The sequence below is a fragment of the Drosophila melanogaster genome, chromosome Y (genome assembly GCF_000001215.4).
Source record: "Drosophila melanogaster chromosome Y".
NCBI lineage: Eukaryota > Metazoa > Arthropoda > Insecta > Diptera > Drosophilidae > Drosophila > Drosophila melanogaster.
In genome coordinates this window covers 2,270,656-2,291,353 of record NC_024512.1, presented here as the reverse complement: position 1 = coordinate 2,291,353, position 20,698 = coordinate 2,270,656, and the positions used below count along the sequence as shown (strand labels likewise).

Below are 20,698 nucleotides of genomic sequence, written 5' to 3'. Positions count from 1 at the left end.
CTTCCAGTACTGTTTTGATACTTTCGTGCTCAGCACGATTTATCATGGTGTCAATTGCCTCTATAGTACTTAGAACAGTGGCATGTTCTAGAGGTATACCCTCATCGATAAAGGAAACTTCTAATAGCTTTCTCAGTCTATCAAATTCAGCGGTAAATTGCATTGCAGTTTTACCTCTTTGCTGAACTGTTGATAGCTTTGCTTTGACATTACCGGATGTCTCACCGACAACTACTTTCTGCAATTTGTTTAGTATTGCTGGAATTTCATTGTCAACTGAGTTCAAAATTGTGCCAACTATTTTTGACTTAATGACCTCAACTGCAAAATCTTCAAATGGTCCCTTAGCTAAATCTACCAATTTGATTGCCTTAATGAGTCGTTGTAAATGGATCTTTTGCCCATCAAATTATGGCACTGTGCAAGCGACTTCCCTAATGTAAGACCTAACGGTTGCGGCTTGTTCTGCCATGATTAATTTATTTTCTGAATCAGCTGCGTTATTTGTTTTATTTTCTTCCTTCAGCACTAGTTTTGCTGGTATAGTTAGATCGTGAAGATCTTTCTCTTTAATGTCTTCCTCGACTACAGTTGTATTTTCCTCGTCTAAGTCAGTGCTTTCTTCATTAAAATTTATTGTTAATGGAGTGTTTACTATTGTCGAAATTTCTATCTGGAGGCTGAATTTATTTTTTATTAATATTAATTTTTCTCTTAATGCCACCAGTAGTTCCGAAACTTTAGCACACTGTTTACTGTCCAAATTCCTTCTATTCTGTTGTATCAGTTCTCTGACTTCACTGTAACTATTTACCAATATTTGGGCATTTTTATTTATCGTTACAGGTTGTATTGGTCTATTTTGCGTTGGGCATCTATAAGTCCATGCTGTTGTATACTTATACTTTCGAACTTAGACATTTGAATATTACCTATTAAAATCGGGGTCATATTCATAAACTGTTTTTGAGCTACACTCGTGGTTGGCTATTGCTATATCTTTTTGGATTCTAATCTAGATAAAGTCAATATTACGTTTGTTTTTTAATTTATTTATTTATTTTCCCTCGCTGCTGTCTATTTCTGACACTGTTTACAGAATATCTTAGGCTAAGCCGCGTATATATATCTTATGTATATCTTATATATCTAGGCTAGCGAGCTATGTACTTATGTGTTGTGCATTTGGTCGGCGTGGGAATGCTGACCACGCACTTATACTTTGTAGCTTGCACTTATACTTTTTCTTGCTCAAGCATATGCTACTTCTAACCTATATTTACTCTCCTTAGCGTAATCATCTTTATTATATATTGGTTCTATGCTATGTTGCTCATTAAAATGTTTTGGTAAATTACTTGTTCTACCGAAAACTAATTCATATGTACAGTAATTATGTACCATAGATGGGGTCGTGTTGAAGCAGTATACGAAATATTGAAGCCATACGTTACCATTTTCTGACTTAGATAGTGGACCAATTGTGTCCACGACAAAAAAAAAGCATGTTCTGGTGTGTCAGTTATAGTCATTGGAGTCTTTGTATGCTTTGTTGGTTTTGCTTTTTGGCATTTTTGACATTTTCTTGCGTACTCTTTTATGTATTTACTCATATTTTTCCAGTAATAATGTCTTATGACCTTGGCCACGGTTTTTATAATGCCTGTATGACCTCCTTGTATTGGATCATCAGTGTAGACAATATAGCTTCCTTTTCTTTTTCATTATTTATTTGGGATAAGTAGCGCTATTTTTAAATTCTTTAATATTTTATTGCCCATTTTTTTAAATTCATCTATTGAAACGTGTTCAAAGATTTTCTTCCACGGTGCCATTTTGAGTTGGCTGATGTCACATATACCGGCTTGCAATTCAAGCCATTGAAAAAATTGATCTAGATCAAGAACTCCAACTCCAAATGACTAACATCATATCTTGCAATGATTTTCTTTCCATGTTTAAATAAACATATCGTGTCATTCAATTGCAATGCCACTACTTTTCGTACCTCGTCATTTGTTATGACTACGTATACGTTGGGCTCTAAAGCTTTTTCTTTTGTTTGCTCATGCAAATCCAATTGTTCTTTTCCGGCGCAGGATTTTTGTCTACTTTGAAATCTTGTAGTGACTTTTAATATATTTCCAGTAATTTCCTTTAGCTCTTTGATGGTTATTCTTGATAACGCTACATGATTATATGTGCCCTTTAGATACTCTACCGTAAACTTATATTCCTCTAATTCAAGCCATATTCTTAATTTAGAACTGGGGTTGACCATCGAGAATAAATATGTCAATGGTCTATGATCTGTTTTCACAGTGAAGTGTTTTCCGTAAATGTATGGTCTAAAATGTACTATTGCCCAATGAATTGCTGCTAACTCTTGTTCTGTTGTACTCTTATTGCTTTCACCTTTCGTAAAAGCTATTGATGCATAAGCAACTGGGAGTTGGTGGCCATTATGGTTTTGAGTTAAAACTGCGCCACACGCTTGCTTGCTCGCATCTGTTATTATGCAAAATTCTTTGCTGAAGTCTGGGTACTGCAAGAGTGCAAGAGTTAATTAGCTGAGATTTTAAATGTACGAATGCATTTTGACATTCATCTGTCCACTCGAAAGGAACATTCTTTCTACATAATCTTGTTAAGTGCCGCGAATAGTCGGCGAAATTTTTGATAAAACGTCTGTAGTAGCGCTGTCCGCATCATGTGGAACTGGGTAGTTCTGAATGACATCATATTTTTTGTCATCCGGCAAAATTCCTTTGTCTGCGCATTTATGTCCTAAGAAGGTGACTTCATGCATGAAAAATGAACATTTTTCGGGATGTTACTTTAGGTTGTATTACCTGCATTTACCAAAAACTTCATTGAGGTTTTTAAGCATATGTTTTTCGGAAAAACCGATGACTATTAAGTCATCCATATAAAGGAATGCCTGAGACGGTTCTATTCCGGAGAATGCTATAGTCATCATTCTTTGGAATGAATGTAAATAAATAATAGTAAAGGGCTATTGTACTGTAAAACTGATGGTTCGACTATTTTATCTTTTATTAATTTCTTAAACAGCAGTGATTTTCTTAAACAGCAAATGGGCAGCGTGGATATGAAAGTAACCAAAGGTGGCACAGAGTCCAGTTGTAAACCAAAAAAAGGTTAAGAGTCAGAGAATCAAGCCATTGGGCAATGGATCATATGCTGAGTTGTTTGTTGAATTCAAAAGTATGTGCATGTTGGGGGTGGAGCAGGCTGACATATTTAATGAGGTTGATTTATTACATTTGAGTAGTGTGCAAAAAGAAAAAGCTTTAAGTCTAACTGGAGATTATAAGCCAATTCGAAATTGTTCGACACCAGTGAAGATGAAAATACTGTTAACCGATGATTTACCAGTATTCCAACAACCAAGACGTTTGGCAGAGTGTGAACAAAAGATTGTGGATGATCAAGTTCGGGAATGGTTGCGTGACAAGATTATAAAGCCGAGTGTGTCGGAATACGCATCACCAGTGGTGCTGGTTTCGAAAAAGAATGGGAAAAAACGATTGTGTTGTTGCTATCGGAAATTAAATGAAAAGATAATTCGTGATCACTTTCCAATGCCGCAGGTTGACGTTGTTATCGAAAAGCATCAGATTGCTTTGGTGTATACGACTTTAGATTTAACTAACGGTTTCATTCATGTGCCCGTTGATTTAGAATCCCAGAAATATACCTCCTTTGTAACACAAAAGGGACAGTACGAATTTCTGTATGTGCCCTTTGATATTACAAACTCACTTGCAGTATGTACTCGATTCATAATGGCAGTCTGAAGGGAACTAGTCAACAGTGGAGATGTAGTAGTATACATGGACGATGTGATTGTGCCCAGTAAAAATGTGTGTGAAGGATTGGTAAAGCTGAAGAAGGTGTTAAGTGTTGCCAGTGAAAATGGATTAAAAATAAATTGGTCGAAATGTCAGGTGTTGCAAAAGAAAGGTAACTTTTTGGGGTATATAGTTGAGTGTGGTACTATTAAGCCTTCTGGAGAAAAGACAAGTGCTATCGTTAATTTTCCGTTGCCAAATGATAAAAAAAGGGGTTCAAAGATTCTTAGGATTGACGTCGTATTTTCGTAGATTTGTCAAAGACTTTGCAGTGACTGCTAAGCCTTTGTCGGACCTGTTAAGGCAAAATACTAAGTTTAAATTTGATGTGCTGCAGAAGGTAGCGTTTGAACAGTTGAAAGTAGCATTAACTCCTAGTCCCGTATTGAAATTGTACAATCCTAAATTAGAAACGGAAATCCATACAGACGCTTCAAAAAATGGTTTCGGTGGTGTATTATTACAAAAAGACCCAGAAGATTGTTTGTTTCATCCGGTTCAATACATGAGTCGTAAGACTAACCAATGCGAAGAAAAGTATCACTCTTATGAGTTTGAGGTTCTTGCAGTTATCGGAGCATTAATGAAGTGGCGTGTGTATGTGTTGGGTTTGAAATTTAAGATTGTGACTGACTGCAACGCGTTCACTATGACGATGAAGAAGAAGGACGTTCCTTTGAGGGTAGCTAGGTGGGCATTATACCTTCAAGACTTTGATTATCAAATAGAACATCGCTCAGGGACGAGAATGAGACATGTTGATGCGTTGAGTAGAGTATCGTGTTTTATGCTGAGCGATACTGTTGTACATCGCTTGAAACAAGCACAATTACTCGATGAATGGACGAAAGTAGTGAGAAGCCTTGTAGAAAATAAAGGGTATGAAGATTTTTAATTACGATTGCTCATAAGCAAGGACATTTTGCTGCGAAGAAAACGCAAGATTTAGTTGAGAAATCTTACTTCATACCAAAACTTAAAGAAAAGGTTGTTCGTGTTGTGGACAGTTGTGTGGAGTGTATTATATTTAATTCGAAAGCTGGGAAGAAAGAAGGTTTCTTGACCCCGATTGAAAAGGGAGATAGACCATTGATGACGTATCACATTGACCATGTTGGGCCAATGGAGATGACGAGCAAGCGCTACCACCACATTTTAGTTATAGTTGACGGTTTTTTTAAAATTTGTATGGTTGTATCCCACCACAGCAGAGGAAGTTGCAAGTTGTCTAGAGCGTCAGGCTACTAATTTTGGAAATCCTTTACGGATTATTTTTGATAGGGGAACTGCGTTTACTGCACAGGCATTTAAGTTGTATTTTGAGGAGCAGAAAATTCAACATCTAGTGATTACGACAGGTGTACCACGTGGAAATGGTCAGGTGGAGAGAATGCATATTAAGCGTACTAAGTACGGAACTGGGTTAAAGTTGAAAGGAAAATTTCTAGGACTTTATAAAGTTGTTAAGATAAACAAGCACGGATGGTATGACGTAGAAAAACTTGGAGACGGCGATGGACCTTTTAGGACATCGACAGTCGCAGAATATATGAAGCCGTGTGGAAATTCATTCGGGTCGAATGATGTATCAGGGTGGAAAATGAACCAGATCAGGGAACTAAGATGAACGATGAAAGACAGAGCAAGAGAGTAACGCGCAGTGGCAACGCTTATTAACGAAAAAACCAAAAAGGAGGGACTTCGAGTAGAATGGTGAACGAGAGCAGTCGCAAGTTTTTAAATCGCACAATATACTTATACAACTAGTGCTAAACAATTGTCATCAAACAATAAAATAATAATAAGTAAGAACTATTGTCATTAAACAATATAAGGTGTACTATAAACAATTGTCATTAAACAATAAAGTATCACTATAAAATAAACTTACTACATATATAAGAAAGCCGCTCCGCCGCTGGCGTATCCGGCAGCGCAGCTACGCGGCTTAGCCTAAGACGAAATATATTCTTAACTCACAACTCAGACACTGTATAGACAGAACCATTTCTGCCAAACAAAATATCAAAGACAAATTAAATAAAAACCTAAGTCAGCCTGACTGCTGAAACAAAAACAAACAGACTTGTGTTATCGATGAACGACACTTTACCTGACGACCGTGACAGTCGTCCAACGATGGACAAACTAATGAAATAAAATACACATATTGGAGGAAAACTGGACTGGAAGGCTGAGGAAGAGGACCAAGGAATCATCACATTAAAATTACAATTGCGAAAAACAGAAAAATCTGAGTGAGTAGAGTTGTATTGAGTGATGGGAAAACACCGTGGCGGTTTAAAAACAAAACTGAACAAACTTATAGCCCACGTAAGGTGGCTAATATATGGTCAGCAAACGCCACCGGTTTGGTCGAAAGCTCCAAAGCTACATGGAGAGCTAGACCATTTGCTGCAATATCAGCGAAACGCGAGAAAACTCACTCAGAAAATAGTAAAAATATAACAACAATTAATGAAGTTCCAAAACCCAAGGCATGTCCAGCACCAGCACCAGCGCTAACGAAGCCCAGAAAAACCTGCCCCCCGGACTGCGAAGGAGTCTGGAGTCCTCACTGCCTGGGGACTTGTGAGCAGCCATCAACATCATCAGTAGCCCAGAAATAGACAGCAGCGAGGGAGTGTCAGTGTGCCACCCACGGCGACGCCCAGTTGACACTAGGAGATGAACATCAGCAGCAGTAAAATATAAACTAATTAACAAAAAAAAAAATATAAATATATATCTAGAAAAATTGTAAGACACATTGTAAAATGGAGCATATACTAGTATGCCCTGTTAACCCAATATGGCCCGTGAAGCCATAGCTAGAATCACGCAGGCAATAATGTAAAAATGTTTTTTTTTGTTTGACTAACATTGACAAAATTTAAGACGGAAATAATTCCCAATATAAATGTCCATAGAGACAAATGCAATAAGCAAAACTAAAAACAAATATAAAAATACAGAAGATTTTTTACCAAAATATAAAATTAGTATACCCAAAATGGGTCTGATAGACAATAAAACTGTTGACTCCACAGCAAATGTTATAAATAAAGTGGAAGTCCAAAGTGCAGACTTGTTCTAGATAACAATAATATTAATTGTAATTGCTCTAATTATATGATGTATATGAATGTATATTCATAAATGTTCATAAAATATGTAAAATTCAAATGTCTAAATTCGAAAGTATAAGTATACCACAGCATGGACTGGGAAAAGCTTATTGATCAGATAAAAGAATCAAAAGAAAATTTCAAAAAATCTTATAAATGCTTAACGCAAAATGGACCAATACAACCTTTAACGATAAATAAAAATGCCCAAATATTGGTAAATAGTTACAGTGAAGTCAGAGAACTGATACAACAGAATAGAAGGAATTTGGACAGTAAACAGTGTGCTAAAGTTTCGGAACTACTGGTGGCATTAAGAGAAAAATTAATATTAATAAAAAATAAATTCAGCCTCCAGATAGAAATTTCGACAATAGTAAACACTCCATTAACAATAAATTTTAATGAAGAAAGCACTGACTCAGACGAGGAAAATACAACTGTAGTCAAGGAAGACATTAAAGATAAAGAACTTCACGATCTAACTATACCAGCAAAACTAGTGCTGAAGGAAGAAAATAAAACAAATAACGCAGCTGATTCAGAAAATAAATTAATCATGGCAGAACAAGCCGCAACCGTTAGGTCTTACATTAGGGAAGTCGCTTGCACAGTGCCAGAATTTGATGGGCAAAAGATCCATTTACAACGATTCATTAAGGCAATCAAATTGGTAGATTTAGCTAAGGGACCATTTGAAGATTTTGCAGTTGAGGTCATTAAGTCAAAAATAGTTGGCACAATTTTGAACTCAGTTGACAATGAAATTCCAGCAATTATAAACAAATTGCAGAAAGTAGTTGTCGGTGAGACATCCGGTAATGTCAAAGCAAAGCTATCAACAGTTCAGCAAAGAGGTAAAACTGAAATGCAATTTACCGCTGAAGTCGATAGACTGAGAAAGCTATTAGAAGTTTCCTTTATCGATGAGGGTATACCTCTAGAACATGCCACTGTTCTAAGTACTAAAGAGGCAATTGACACCATGATAAATCGTGCTGAGCACGAAAGTATCAAAACAGTACTGGAAGCAGGGACTTGCACCACTATGGATGCAGCGATCAGCGCATACATAAGAACGAGTGCAAGAGTTACCGGTGACATCAATAAAGTGATATACTTTAGAGGTAACAGATCTAACAGAGGATACGGCAATGCCAATAGAGGTGGTAACCGAGGTAGAGGCTTCAATAACAATGCTAATAGAGGCAACTATTATAACAGTTACCAAAATAACGGTTACCAGAATAGCGGTTATCAAAACCGCTATAATGGAAATAATAACCGCTATAATGGCTATAATAGAGGCCACAATAATGGAAACAGGGGCCGTAACAACAACCAGAATAACAATAACGGAAATAATGCTAATGTACGAGTAATCCAAGATCAGGGAAACTCGCAACTGCCTTTAGGTACTCAGTAGAAGAAGATCGTAGAGTATACACCATCAATTATAATCTCAATATATTTTCAACATTTATTCATGCCGAAACAGGTGTAAAACTTGATTTTCTTCTTGATACAGGTGCAGATATCTCTATTCTCAAAGAGAACTCTGACAAATTCCCACACGACTTTCATTTAGTAGATAAAAATTTTCCCATACCGTGTGATGGAATAATAGGAATAGATTTCATAAAAGAATATAATTGCCAAATTGATTTAAATCCAGCAGAAGATTGGTTTATAATTAGACCAAACAATCTGAAATTTCCAATTTATATTCCAATAACATACAGCTCTGGTATTAACACAACTTTATTACCAGCAAGATCCCAAGTTGTCCGAAGATTAATAGTATCATCAAAAAATGATAACATTTTAAACTGGTATTTATGTTGCAAATACAATTGCAACATTAAGTAGTACAGTTATCCGAATTTTGATCACAACAGATTCTGACCAATTAGTAAATATGGACACTTTAAAATATGAGCCACTTTCGAACTACAATGTAGTTCAGGCAAATAGTGAAAACAGAAATAAAACTGTTTTATCTCAATTAAAGAAAAATTTCCCCGATTTGTTTAAATCACAATTAGTAACTATATGCAGCAAATATATAGATGTATTTGCATTAGAATCAGAACCAATAACGGTTAATAATTTGTATAAACAACAGTTGAGATTAAAAGATGATGACCCCGTATACACAAAAAATTATAAAAGTCCTCATAGTCAAGTAGAAGAAATACAAGCTTAGGTACAGAAATTAATAAAAGATAAAATAGTCGAACCATCAGTCTCACAGTACAATAGCCCTTTACTATTAGTACCCAAAAAGTCAAGCCCAGATTCAAATAAAAAGAAATGGAGATTAGTAATAGACTATCGCCAAATTATTAGCTGACAAATTTCCACTACCGAGAATATATATTTATATATATATATATATATTTCCTGCCTTGACTTAATGTCAGGTTTTCATCAAATCGAGATGGATGAAGTCTCGAGACTTCAACATCTTTCATAAGAATTTTGCATAATAACAGATGCGAGCAAGCAAGCGTGTGGCGCAGTTTTAACTCAAAACCATAATGGCCACCAACTCCCAGTTGCTTATGCATCAATAGCTTTTACGAAAGGTGAAAGCAATAAGAGTACAACAGAACAAGAGTTAGCAGCAATTCATTGGGCAATAGTACATTTTAGACCATACATTTACGGAAAACACTTCACTGTGAAAACAGATCATAGACCATTGACATATTTATTCTCGATGGTCAACCCCAGTTCTAAATTAATAAGAATATGGCTTGAATTAGAGGAATATAACTTTACGGTAGAGTATCTAAAGGGCACAGATAATCATGTAGCTGATCAAGAATAACCATCAAAGAGCTAAAGGAAATTACTGGAAACATATTAAAAGTCACTACAAGACTTTAAAGTAGACAAAAATCCTGCGCCGGAAAAGAACAATTGGATTTGCGTGAGCAAACCAAAGAAAAAGCTTCAGAGCCCAACGTATACGTAGTCATAACAAATGACGAGGTACGAAAAGTAGTGACATTGCAATTGAATGACACGATATGTTTATTTAAACATGGAAAGAAAATCATTGCAAGATATGATGTTGGTGATTTTTATACCAATGGAGTTCTTGAATTTTTTCAAAGTCTTGAATTGCAAGCCGGTATATGTGACATCAGCCAACTCAAATCTTTGGAAGAAAATCTTTGAACACGTTTCAATAGATGAATTTAAAAAAATGGGCAATAAAATATTAAAGAATTTAAAAGTAGCGCTACTTATCCCGGTGACCCAAATAAATAATGAAAAAGAAAAGGAAGCTATACACTACATGATGTTCCAATACAAGGAGGTCATACAGGCATTATAAAACCGGTGGCCAAGGTCATAAGACATTATTACTGGAAAAATATGAGTGAATACATAAAAGAGTACGTAAGAAAATGTCAAAAATGCCAAAAAGCAAAACCAACAAAGCATACAAAGACTCCAATGACTATAACTGACACACCAGAACATGCTTTTTTGTCGTGGACACATTTGGTCCACTATCTAAGTCAGAAAATGGTAACGAGTACGCAGTCACTCTCATATGTGATTTAACCAAGTATTTAGTTGGCATACCAATAGCAAATAAAAGCGCAAAGACAGTCGCAAAAGTTATATTTAAATCTTTTATTCTAAAGTACGGTTCAATGATGACGTTCATAACGGACATGAGAACAGAGTATAAGAATTTAATAATTACTGACCTATATAAATGCTTGAAAATCAAAAATATAACATCAACAGCTCATCACCACCAGACAGTTGGAGTGGTAGAAAGAAGTCATAGAACTTTAAAAGAGTATATACGATCCTACATATCGGCGGACAAAACCGATTGGGACGTATGGCTTCAATATTTCGTATACTGCTTCAACATGACCCCATCTATGGTACATAATTACTGTACATATGAATTAGTTTTCGGTAGAACAAGTAATTTACCAAAACATTTTAATGAGCAACATAGCATAGAACCAATATATAATATAGATGATTACGCTAAGGAGAGTAAATATAGGTTAGAAGTAGCATATGCTTGAGCAAGAAAACTGCTTGAAGCACATAAAGAGAAAAATAAGGAAAATTACGAACTTAAAAGTAAATGACATAGAGTTAGAAGTAGGAGATAAAGTTTAATTAAGAAATGAGGTAGGTCATAAATAAGACTTTAAATACACAGGGCCCTAGGCCCTATAAGATAGAAAGTATAGGAGATAATAACAATAATTACGCTACTTACTAATAAAAGCAAGAAACAAATAGTTCTTAAAGATAGATTAAAGAAATTTCATTCATAATTTCATACAAAAATTTTCCATACACTATGTATATTTTTATTTCTTGTTACATTAATTTGAATTCAATAATTAAAATAACTTCACTAGGTTACGTTATTTTTCAAAAGGAGGGGAGATGTAGTATGTGCCTATGTAATGTTAAAGAACATTTAAGTATAATAGCATACCAACATATAGCAGCACTTTGTTGCTATGTTTATGTTTATGTTTATGTTTATGCAAGCAATAAGGCCCAAAGCGGATGTAACATGATCGCACACTTTAAGGCTACAAAGTATAAGTGCGTGGTCAGCATTCCCACGCCGACCAAATGCACAACACATAAGTACATAGCTCGCTAGCCTAGATATATAAGATATATATAAGATATATAAGATATATATACGCGGCTTAGCCTAAGATATTCTGTAAACAGTGTCAGAAATAGACAGCAGCGAGGGAAAATAAATAAATAAATTAAAAAACAAACGTAATATTGACTTTATCTAGATTAGAATCCAAAAAGATAAAGCAATAGCCAACCACGAGTGAAGCTCAAAAACAGTATATGAATATGACCCCGATTTTAATAGGTAATATTCAAATGTCTAAGTTCGAAAGTATAAGTATACATCTCAATAGTTTTGTGAAATTGTTAGGGCTTATGATTTCGGTAAATGCTCTTTGGAAGATCAGAAAATCTTCATCATTAAGAAGGTAAATTGCATTTGGCTTGGTGCACACATATTCCTTAATGAGATTTTTGGCGAGTTCCAGTGTATATTCTTTATAGATTATTTTAATCTTTAGTGTCTTACACTTGTGTCACTGTATCCTTTTTCTATCTCTATTTGTCTAAAGACGAAATTGGTTGGTCTCTCCGTTATGGATATATAATTTAAATTATCTTCATTAGCACTTCGCCAACCATAACTTCTTCTATCTTTGTTCGGGAAAGAGCATCCGCGACTTGGTTTTTTTGCCTGGAAGATATTTGATTTTATAATCGAATTCATTAAGTTTGATTTTCCACCTTTTTAATTTCTTGTTCGGCTGTTTGATATTATTGATAAGCCATAAGACCATGGCTTATGATCACTCAATAATTCAAATGGCCTGCCGAATAGGTATGACCTGAAATATTTTGTCGCCCAAACTATAGCTAACAATTCTTTTTGGTTCTGTGATAGCACTTCACCAATAGCTACATTACTAGCGTCAGTTGTTAGAGAAAAGGGCTTTGAAAAATCAGGGTAGATTAATATCGGATCTGGAGTTATCAAAACCTTTAGTCTTTCAAATGATTCGATGTAATCCTTCTGGGCAAAGTTAGGTATGAACTTGCGACAGAACTCATATAATCTCAAAAATGATTTTATCTGTATCTTAGGTAACGGAAAATTTGTGATTGCATAAGTTTTGCTTTGGTTTGGTTTAATGCCATTTGTTGTGACAAGTTGTCCTAGGAATTCAGATTTTTTTTTTCATGAATTCACATTTGTCTAGCTCAATCTTGAGTTGCTGATTTTAATTGCCTTTGCATTGCTCTTGGATTCAAGGGCATTCGCTCTTGGGTACAAGGTGGAACATGACGATGTTGCGATGGCTTAAGCAAGGAATGTTTAAATTAGGCAACGGATGTTTAGTCTACCAGTGGGTGACTTATCTGGAGTTTGGGTTTATTCCATTCAACCTTGTCTTGAGGATCATATGACAGTCTTATTCTTATCTGGTATCTGTTGGGTACATAGAGAGTAGTGTTTTTTCTTTTCTTTTTTTATTATTCGACTTACGGTAGGACAATTAAAATCTTTTAATGATACCACCTACCGACTGTAGGTGGCATGCACGATTCATAAACTCTAATGGGATTATGCCTAAAACAAAAACCTCCGCGTGCCCTTCAGTCCTTTCTAGCTCTCCGGGACTGCCAGTCACTTCCTTCATTGCAGTCCATTAGGGCTCCTCCTTCCACCCTTTCGTCGACTTTTACGACAAGCCGGGAATGCTGAGGTTGTATTCTTCGCCCGCCACCACACGGGACGACTGTTTGAGCTTAGCCACCATCTCGTCTGATCGGACTCGCTTCATCATATTAATGATAAGACTATGACCCTTCTCCCTTGCCTCGCTGTTCGCCAACCTAGCCGCGAACAGGCCACTAGAGCTGAACGGGGTACCTGCCAGCGTTTTTAGCTGCTCCCTCTCCTCCGTAAACCTGAAGCAGTGCATTAGCACATGTTAAGCAGTTTCTTCACGATCGGCGCCGAACGAGCATTGGGCTGACTCTACGTGGCAGAACCCGAGTAGATAGGCCATGGTCCGTGACACTCTGCCGCTCCGTTTGCTATCTGTTCTGCCACCCACCCAGCATCCACTCGTGTGCCTCTAGCCTGGAGGCGCCACCCAGCATTAGGCTGTGAGCCTTGATCTCTAGATCAATCGGCGGAAGGCCTGACAGTGCTAGCGCCGCGTCTTTGGAAATGGTCTTGAAACCTCTAATGGGCCTGAGGGCGTATCGCGCTCCTTTCAGGTATGCTAGTGGCAATGTTCCAGAGTGGTGCAGCGTATAGCAGCGAAGACTTTGCTACCGCCATCAGCAGTTTCCTGGCCGGATATCTAGGGCCATATAGATAGATATGGGCATGAGTCTAGGTAGTGAAGAGGCTGTGACTGCTGCCTTCTCATTAAACGATAGTCTGTGGTCTATCATTACACCCAGATACTTTAGGGACTCTTGGGAGGTCACCTGTGTGCCATTGACGGAGACTAGCATATTCTCCACCTTCTTCCTGCTGCTTAGCAGGACTGCCTCGGTCTTGTGGGCCGCTATTGCTAGCCCGGCTTTCTCGACCCAGTGGATGGCAGCACCAAACGTAGTGTTACATTTATCTTGCAACCCTGCGGTTGTTTTGAAGACTGCTGTAATTGCCACATCGTCAGCAAAACAGTGCAGCTCTACTCCCATGATGCCCAAGATCCCATCCTACATGATGTTCCATAGGATTGATCCAAGTACCGATCCTTGGGGAACACCTGCCGAAACACGGTATTTTTTTGGGCCGGCTTCCGTTGTTTAGCTGCCAAATACTATCCTCACATACTCCGGGATCCCCATACGGTTCATGACTCAGAGGAATTCGGGCCATCTGGCGGTGTTGAAGGCGTTCCTTACGTCCAGGGTCCCTATTGCGCAGTATTCCCTCCTGCCCCCAAGCCATCTATGACCAGCAAGGACGGTCTTGGCGATGTCACACACGGCCGAGAGAGCATCCAGGGTACTCTTTCCTTTCCGGAAGCCATATTGCTGGTTTCCTAGGCCGTTGGTGCTCTTGGTGTTAGCCTCTATTCGAGTATACAGGATACGTTCGAAAAGATATCCAAATCCAGCGTGTGCTGGACCGTTGCCTTTCGGCAACAGCACTAGCTTCTGACTTTTCCACCTTGTTGGGAAGATTCCCTCCAAAAGACATTGCTGGAAGGTGGCCCTGAAGATGCCAGGTTTCCCCAGCTTCTCTGCTTTAATAACAGCTCCAGGGGCTTTGTTTGGTTTGATGCGCTTGGCTGCCTCGACTACCTCTGTAGGCTGCCATATTGTGGTCTGCTTTGTAAATTCCCTACAATCTTAGCCAGGTACCACAGGCTTAGATGGGGTTGCCGCTCTCTTTCTTAGCTTGTTGGTAACAAGCTTGTAGGCGAGGCCCCAGATATCGCAGTATACGCTATCCTGCAGCTCCTTATACGACCGATTTGGCAGCCGCAATGCTTGAACCCTATGGCACTCCACCAGTACACGGGTGCCATGCGCTGTGCCTTCTTTTTTCTTGGCATGAATGCGTCGCAAAGTTTGCCCAGCATGTTAATGAGGCCAGCCGCCATACTCTCTGCATCCCCATTTGGGATTTCCAGGGAATTGATCTGATAGGCCAGCATGGCCTTATCGATGCCACCCATAGTGTGGTTGCTCGGCTTGGGCGCCTGGACTTTAGGGTTTTACCCCTGAGTCGTGAGGAACCTTTTTAGTTGGCTTTCTTGACTCCGTCTCGGTAGCACTGCTCGTCATGCGATGCTCGCTAGTTGCACCTTCATACAGCTCTTAAGCCCTGTTGTTAAGGGCTGAGACGTGCCGTTGAGTCTAGAATGCCGATAGCAGGATGTTTATCTTGCCATTCATCCTGGTGAGTATTCCCTTCAGGTCGTCATTCTGGAAAGCCGTGGTCAGGTCCGAAGACCGATGCGGTGGTCCATCGTTTTCTGACTGGTCGCGGTGGTAGCTGCTGTAGGAGCCAAGTTTTCCACCTCTACAGCAGCACTGCAGTCGCTAGTCAACGGCGGCTGGGGGCCGGCTTGCTCACCCCTCGCCATCGCTGGAACCGAGATTCCGTCACCCTGGGTCGGGTTACCGACTCCTCTAGTGGGGGATCTTGAGAGTCTGGAGCTCCTCCTGAACGGGTCGTTGCGATCAGGGGGACTGCCCCCACTGAACTGTCCATTAAATACGAGCTTTAGAAAGGGGTTCTACCCGCGACCTTTGTGCCTTTTCCCTTTTTTAGCGAATGGTGCGCTCCCCAAGAACAAGTATCAAAATTAAATTTGAACGGTTTAGTTTTTAACTTTAATTTTGAATTGCGCGCCCAACTGTCGCCGCACAACACTGATCGCACCGTTGATCTAGAAATGCCTGCCTTTCCAGATCACCCACTGCGCCAATTTGGCAGCGCTATCAGCTGTTCTATCCGCTGCGGGAACACGCTAATTTGTATTTCGCTATTTACCTGCAAAAGGCGTACATTCAACTCGCGTGATGGAAGCGCCAAGGTATGGCACGTCTCCACCGTGTGGTTCTGCCAATTTGCCGCACGCACCGGTCGACTCAACTCCGAAAATTACGAATGTTTCGCGCAGCGTTAAAATAAGACGTCGTTCTGCACGGCGATGTAGACTTCGTCTTCATACAGGGTAGTGTAAGATGTGTTGATTACAATTGGTAAATGTAGGGTATGGTTTGGTTGTACATGTTGTATGTGTATTATTGTGTAGGCGTGTGCTTAAATCTTATGGACTTATGGATATGTCACTATATATAATATATATAACAATTTTCAAAATCGTGGCCGTGGCAGTTTTTTGCGGTTACAGGGCGTTTAGGTGGGCATGAAAGTCTCAACCTTCTACCTTTTATAGTTCCTGTGATAGGCACGATCACACAGACCGACGGACAGTCAGACGGACAGCCGGACATTGATCGTTACTCTACGAGTAACGGGAATAAGGGTTTCAGGGTGACTTCTTACAGAAAAGAGAGTGGATAAAAAGGTACAGGATTATCGCCTTCCGCAACAAGCGCCCAGATGATTTGTTAGGAAATGGTAAATAAAAGTATTTAAAAAAAAAAGTATTTTTAAAAACTACCCAGATTCACATCGCTCACACAAAAAGGCAGACGGGTTTTGCCAGATCCACTCAGCTAAAAATCCTAATTTATAGTTTCATATTTAATATTTATAGCTTCCGTAGATCCCGAATTCACAGGATTCATTCGGATTAATTTATCTATTTCATACAGATTTACTAGACATTACTATATTCTTTCATTCATATTCATTCTATATCATTGTAGATCCAACTCTGGGTGACATGACCGCCACAGAATATTATGTTCTGACTGTAATAGACTATAATATCTCAAGTTCTGACCTGGTCTGCTCATAATTAGATTTTTCTTATTTTTATTTATTTTTTCGATTCTTTACTATTTCCCATATCGTGCGCTAAAATTTAAATGAAGTATGCGCACTCTACATATACAGCGTAACCGTAATACTTAAAATTTCTTTTGGAATATCGATCCCTATTTTTAATAATTACCGAATTTTCGACAGATGGGTACACACAGGGAAGGACAGTTTTTGGTAGATGGCTATGTCGATTCAGCGAGGATATATTAAATATGAAATATATTTACAAAATGAAATGGATATGCTTTTTTAAAACGTAACTTATTTTATATAAACTTACTGCTTTCCGACGATGCCGTTCGAATTGGTTCCATATGAGATGTCCAGAAGCGCATCATTCCCTCGTGGCTGGCCGTGACCCACATGCCAGAAGCTTCTGGAGAATCCTCACCGCCAAAGGAAAAGTTAATAGTCTCCGTTACTTCATCAATTGGTACTTGATCCGATTTGGCTTTTAGAAGAGCCAAACAACATATAGCTGAACGGTGTTCAGATTTCCTAACCATTGGGGGTCCGGAGATTGGTAAAATTAAAGACTCCTTTTGGCTGCTAGGATCCTCTTCTTGGAAGCCAAATATTAAATATGACACAAACTCGTTCCAATCCACCTTAAAATCACGATTCTGATTAATCTTTAAAAAGAGCCGTGTATACATTGAATCATTGAACGTTATATCTAGTTCTTCAAGTATGATACGCAATTCATCGATGCCAACATGCCGCTCGGGAGTGTTAAGAAACGACGAGTAAAGTTTCTCAAGTTGATCCTTTGAAATCCACTTGTGTAAGCGCTCTGACTGCTCCTCCGCTGAATGACTTTGCGTGGATGATATTGTCTGATACTCAACTGCGCTCTTAGTATTTACACTCGCATTAAATATTACAGACATTTCAGAAAGTTTTATTAGTTAACTTAGCCTCATAAGGATTTTGTATTGTACAATTATGTATGACTTTACTTTTCAGGCCTACTCTTTAAATTACAAAATAAGAACGATACAGCACTTTATTTTAAAAAACCTTTTATAGTGTAGTATATGCGAACATAATAATAATAATAATTATAATAATAATATTAATAATAATTATAATATGAATCATAATAATAAGACAACCAATAAGCAAACTTAAGACCACCCTAGATCTTTCAGTCCATCCAAATCCTAAATATGCAAATTCAGCAATGTACGCCTTTAGGGGTCGCACTTGACTCCCCTTGGTTATCGAGTATGAACTTCATACATACATCGACCTGCAGACCACGCTAAGTTCAGTTATAAAATAAGAATATATCAAGAAGTACACGTTGTGAAGAAAAATAAAATAAAGTTGAAAATAACTAACTACGTTTGGAACCGTGACATGGCGACCGTGACAGGACACTAAAAAAGGATGACAAAAAATTAACTGAGTTAGTAAAGTTTAAGTGTGATATGGGTAAGGGCGGAGGAGAAAAAAAAATAAATAAAATAATAGCCCATATTAAGTGGCTACTACTCACAAAAACGCCACCACCCGCCTGGTCAACTGCACAAAAATTGCAGGAAGATTTTGACCATCTGTCAAATTTAATAAAGCAGAAAAAAGACAAGCCCCACACCAAAACTTACTCTAATATAAAAATATTAGCAAACAAAGAAATTAACAAATCTAAAGCGCCTCCTAAGAAACAGCTTCCAACCAAGAAGAAGACGTTTCCGGCGGACTGCGAGGAAATTTGGAGCCCTTTTTGCCAAAGAACCAGTGGGATGACCAGCACCGGTACCGCCTGAGCCCATAGGCCCAGGACTGCAGCAGCCGAAAAACAAGTGCGGGAGGCAAACCGCCACCTGAACCTTCGAGGGAGCGTTAGCGTGCCGGTCCGGCGATGTCCAGCTGACGCAAGGAGGATCTGCAGCCAAAAATATTCCTAAAGCAAGGAGGAGCTGCAAAATAAAATATTTTTTTGGTTGCCCTGCGTGGCATAATTACACAAAATATTGTAACATTGAGCGGAACTTTTTCTGAACGATGAGAAGTATGGCCCGTAAAGCCATACACCAATTAGGCAGGAAAATGTAACAATTTTAAAAAAAAATCAAAACAAAATATTTTTAACGTAAAATAAACCAAAACCGAAAAAAAGAAAAAAATTATATTGTAATTAAATATACACAAAAATGGGTTGTTTTGGATCTGACGATAGCCAGACAAAATATAATACAGCCAATGTGGTCAATAACGTAAAAATAGTCGACCATACAGAAGACATTCAGTCCTTGTGGTTAAAGAATAATAAAGAAGCGTTATATAAGCAGAGCGAATAATTTGGATAAGATTTAAATATTTAAGATTTAATAAAAAGATGAATGAATAAAGAAATACTTAATGATATATATGAACATATAAAGAAATAAAAGATTTTTAAACCGAAAAAAAACACACACCAAATATATTTTGAATTAAGATCATCCAAAATTTTTGTTTTAAATATCAGAAAATTAGAATGAAAAAAAAATTTTTTTATTGAAGAAACTCTAATGAGGGAACCTTTGTTCATTCTAAGATCGATACAGATCTTAAGTAAATTTCATACGTATATAAGCGTATATGAGTTTGAAGGGAGAAACCTTCGACTTTTATGCAGGTCCGTTATTCCAATGCTCTACAATAGAAAAGGCAGGTAATAGAAGATGACATATTTTTAGGAGAGGTCACAATTTATACAGTTCGATTGCACAGATAAATCCATATTACTCTTTAAATGGACTGGAAAGAAATAAAAAACGAGCTTAAAGAAATTAAAACGACGAAAAGAGATGGCGATTAGTAGTCGATTATCGTCAAATCAACAAGAAACTGCTAGCAGATAAATTCCCACTTCCTATAATAGAAGACATTCTTGATCAATTAGGTCGAGCAAAATATTTCTCGTGCCTAGACCTGATGTCAGGATTTCATCAAATAGAATTAGACTAAAGGTCAAGAAATATAACATCATTCTCAACTTCAACAGGAGCATACCGCTACACGCGATTACCATTTAGTTTAAAAATAGCCCCAAATTCTTTCCAAAGAATGATGACTCTTGCATTTTCAGGCTTAACGCCTTCACAAGCATTTCTGTACAGTTTGTCAAGAAACTGTTTACACACTGTGAAATAAGTTGAATTTTTGACTTTAAAGCTAAAAATAAAGGGTTTTTTGCTTAATTAAACGCAATTTTTTTATAAAATATAATTAAACAATATTTATTTTACTTATAAATCAAAAAACAAATTAAAAATATTAAATATACAAGAAAATAAACAACAAATTCCAAGTTTACACACTTTTGAGACTGTCAAGAAACTCTTTACACAAAACACTAAATCGAAGTTTAATCCTAAATTTTTTAATTATTTTATTAAAATTTTAGTTTTGGTATGTAGTATGTTCCCCATTGGCTTTAGCTACAAGTTGAAGACTTTTTTTCATGGATTGGACAAGTTTTTGCAGGTCATATTCAAACGGGATCTTTTCACACTCTTCGACTATTACAGTCATAAGCTGTTGTGTTTTAGGTCCCTTTTTGCCACCTTCTTCTTTAAGTAGGTCCACAAATTTTCAATGGGGTTCAGATCAGGACTCTGAGGGGGCGTATCGATCACTTTACGACAGTTATTAAGGCGCCAGGT

The 20,698-nt window shown here is 37.7% G+C and overlaps 1 protein-coding gene across 1 annotated transcript in view; it reads right to left on the bottom strand.

The window, feature by feature from the left end:
• The window catches only part of WDY (WD40 Y), a gene marked incomplete at its 5' end in the record, with an annotated part of 214,356 nt that extends 196,424 nt beyond the window's left edge, over positions 1-17,932 (bottom strand). Inside the window, 1 exon segment of the mRNA NM_001316659.1 lies at positions 17,323-17,932. Coding sequence (NP_001303588.1) covers positions 17,323-17,932 — 610 coding nt within the window.
• Positions 17,933-20,698: the final 2,766 nt, after the last annotated feature.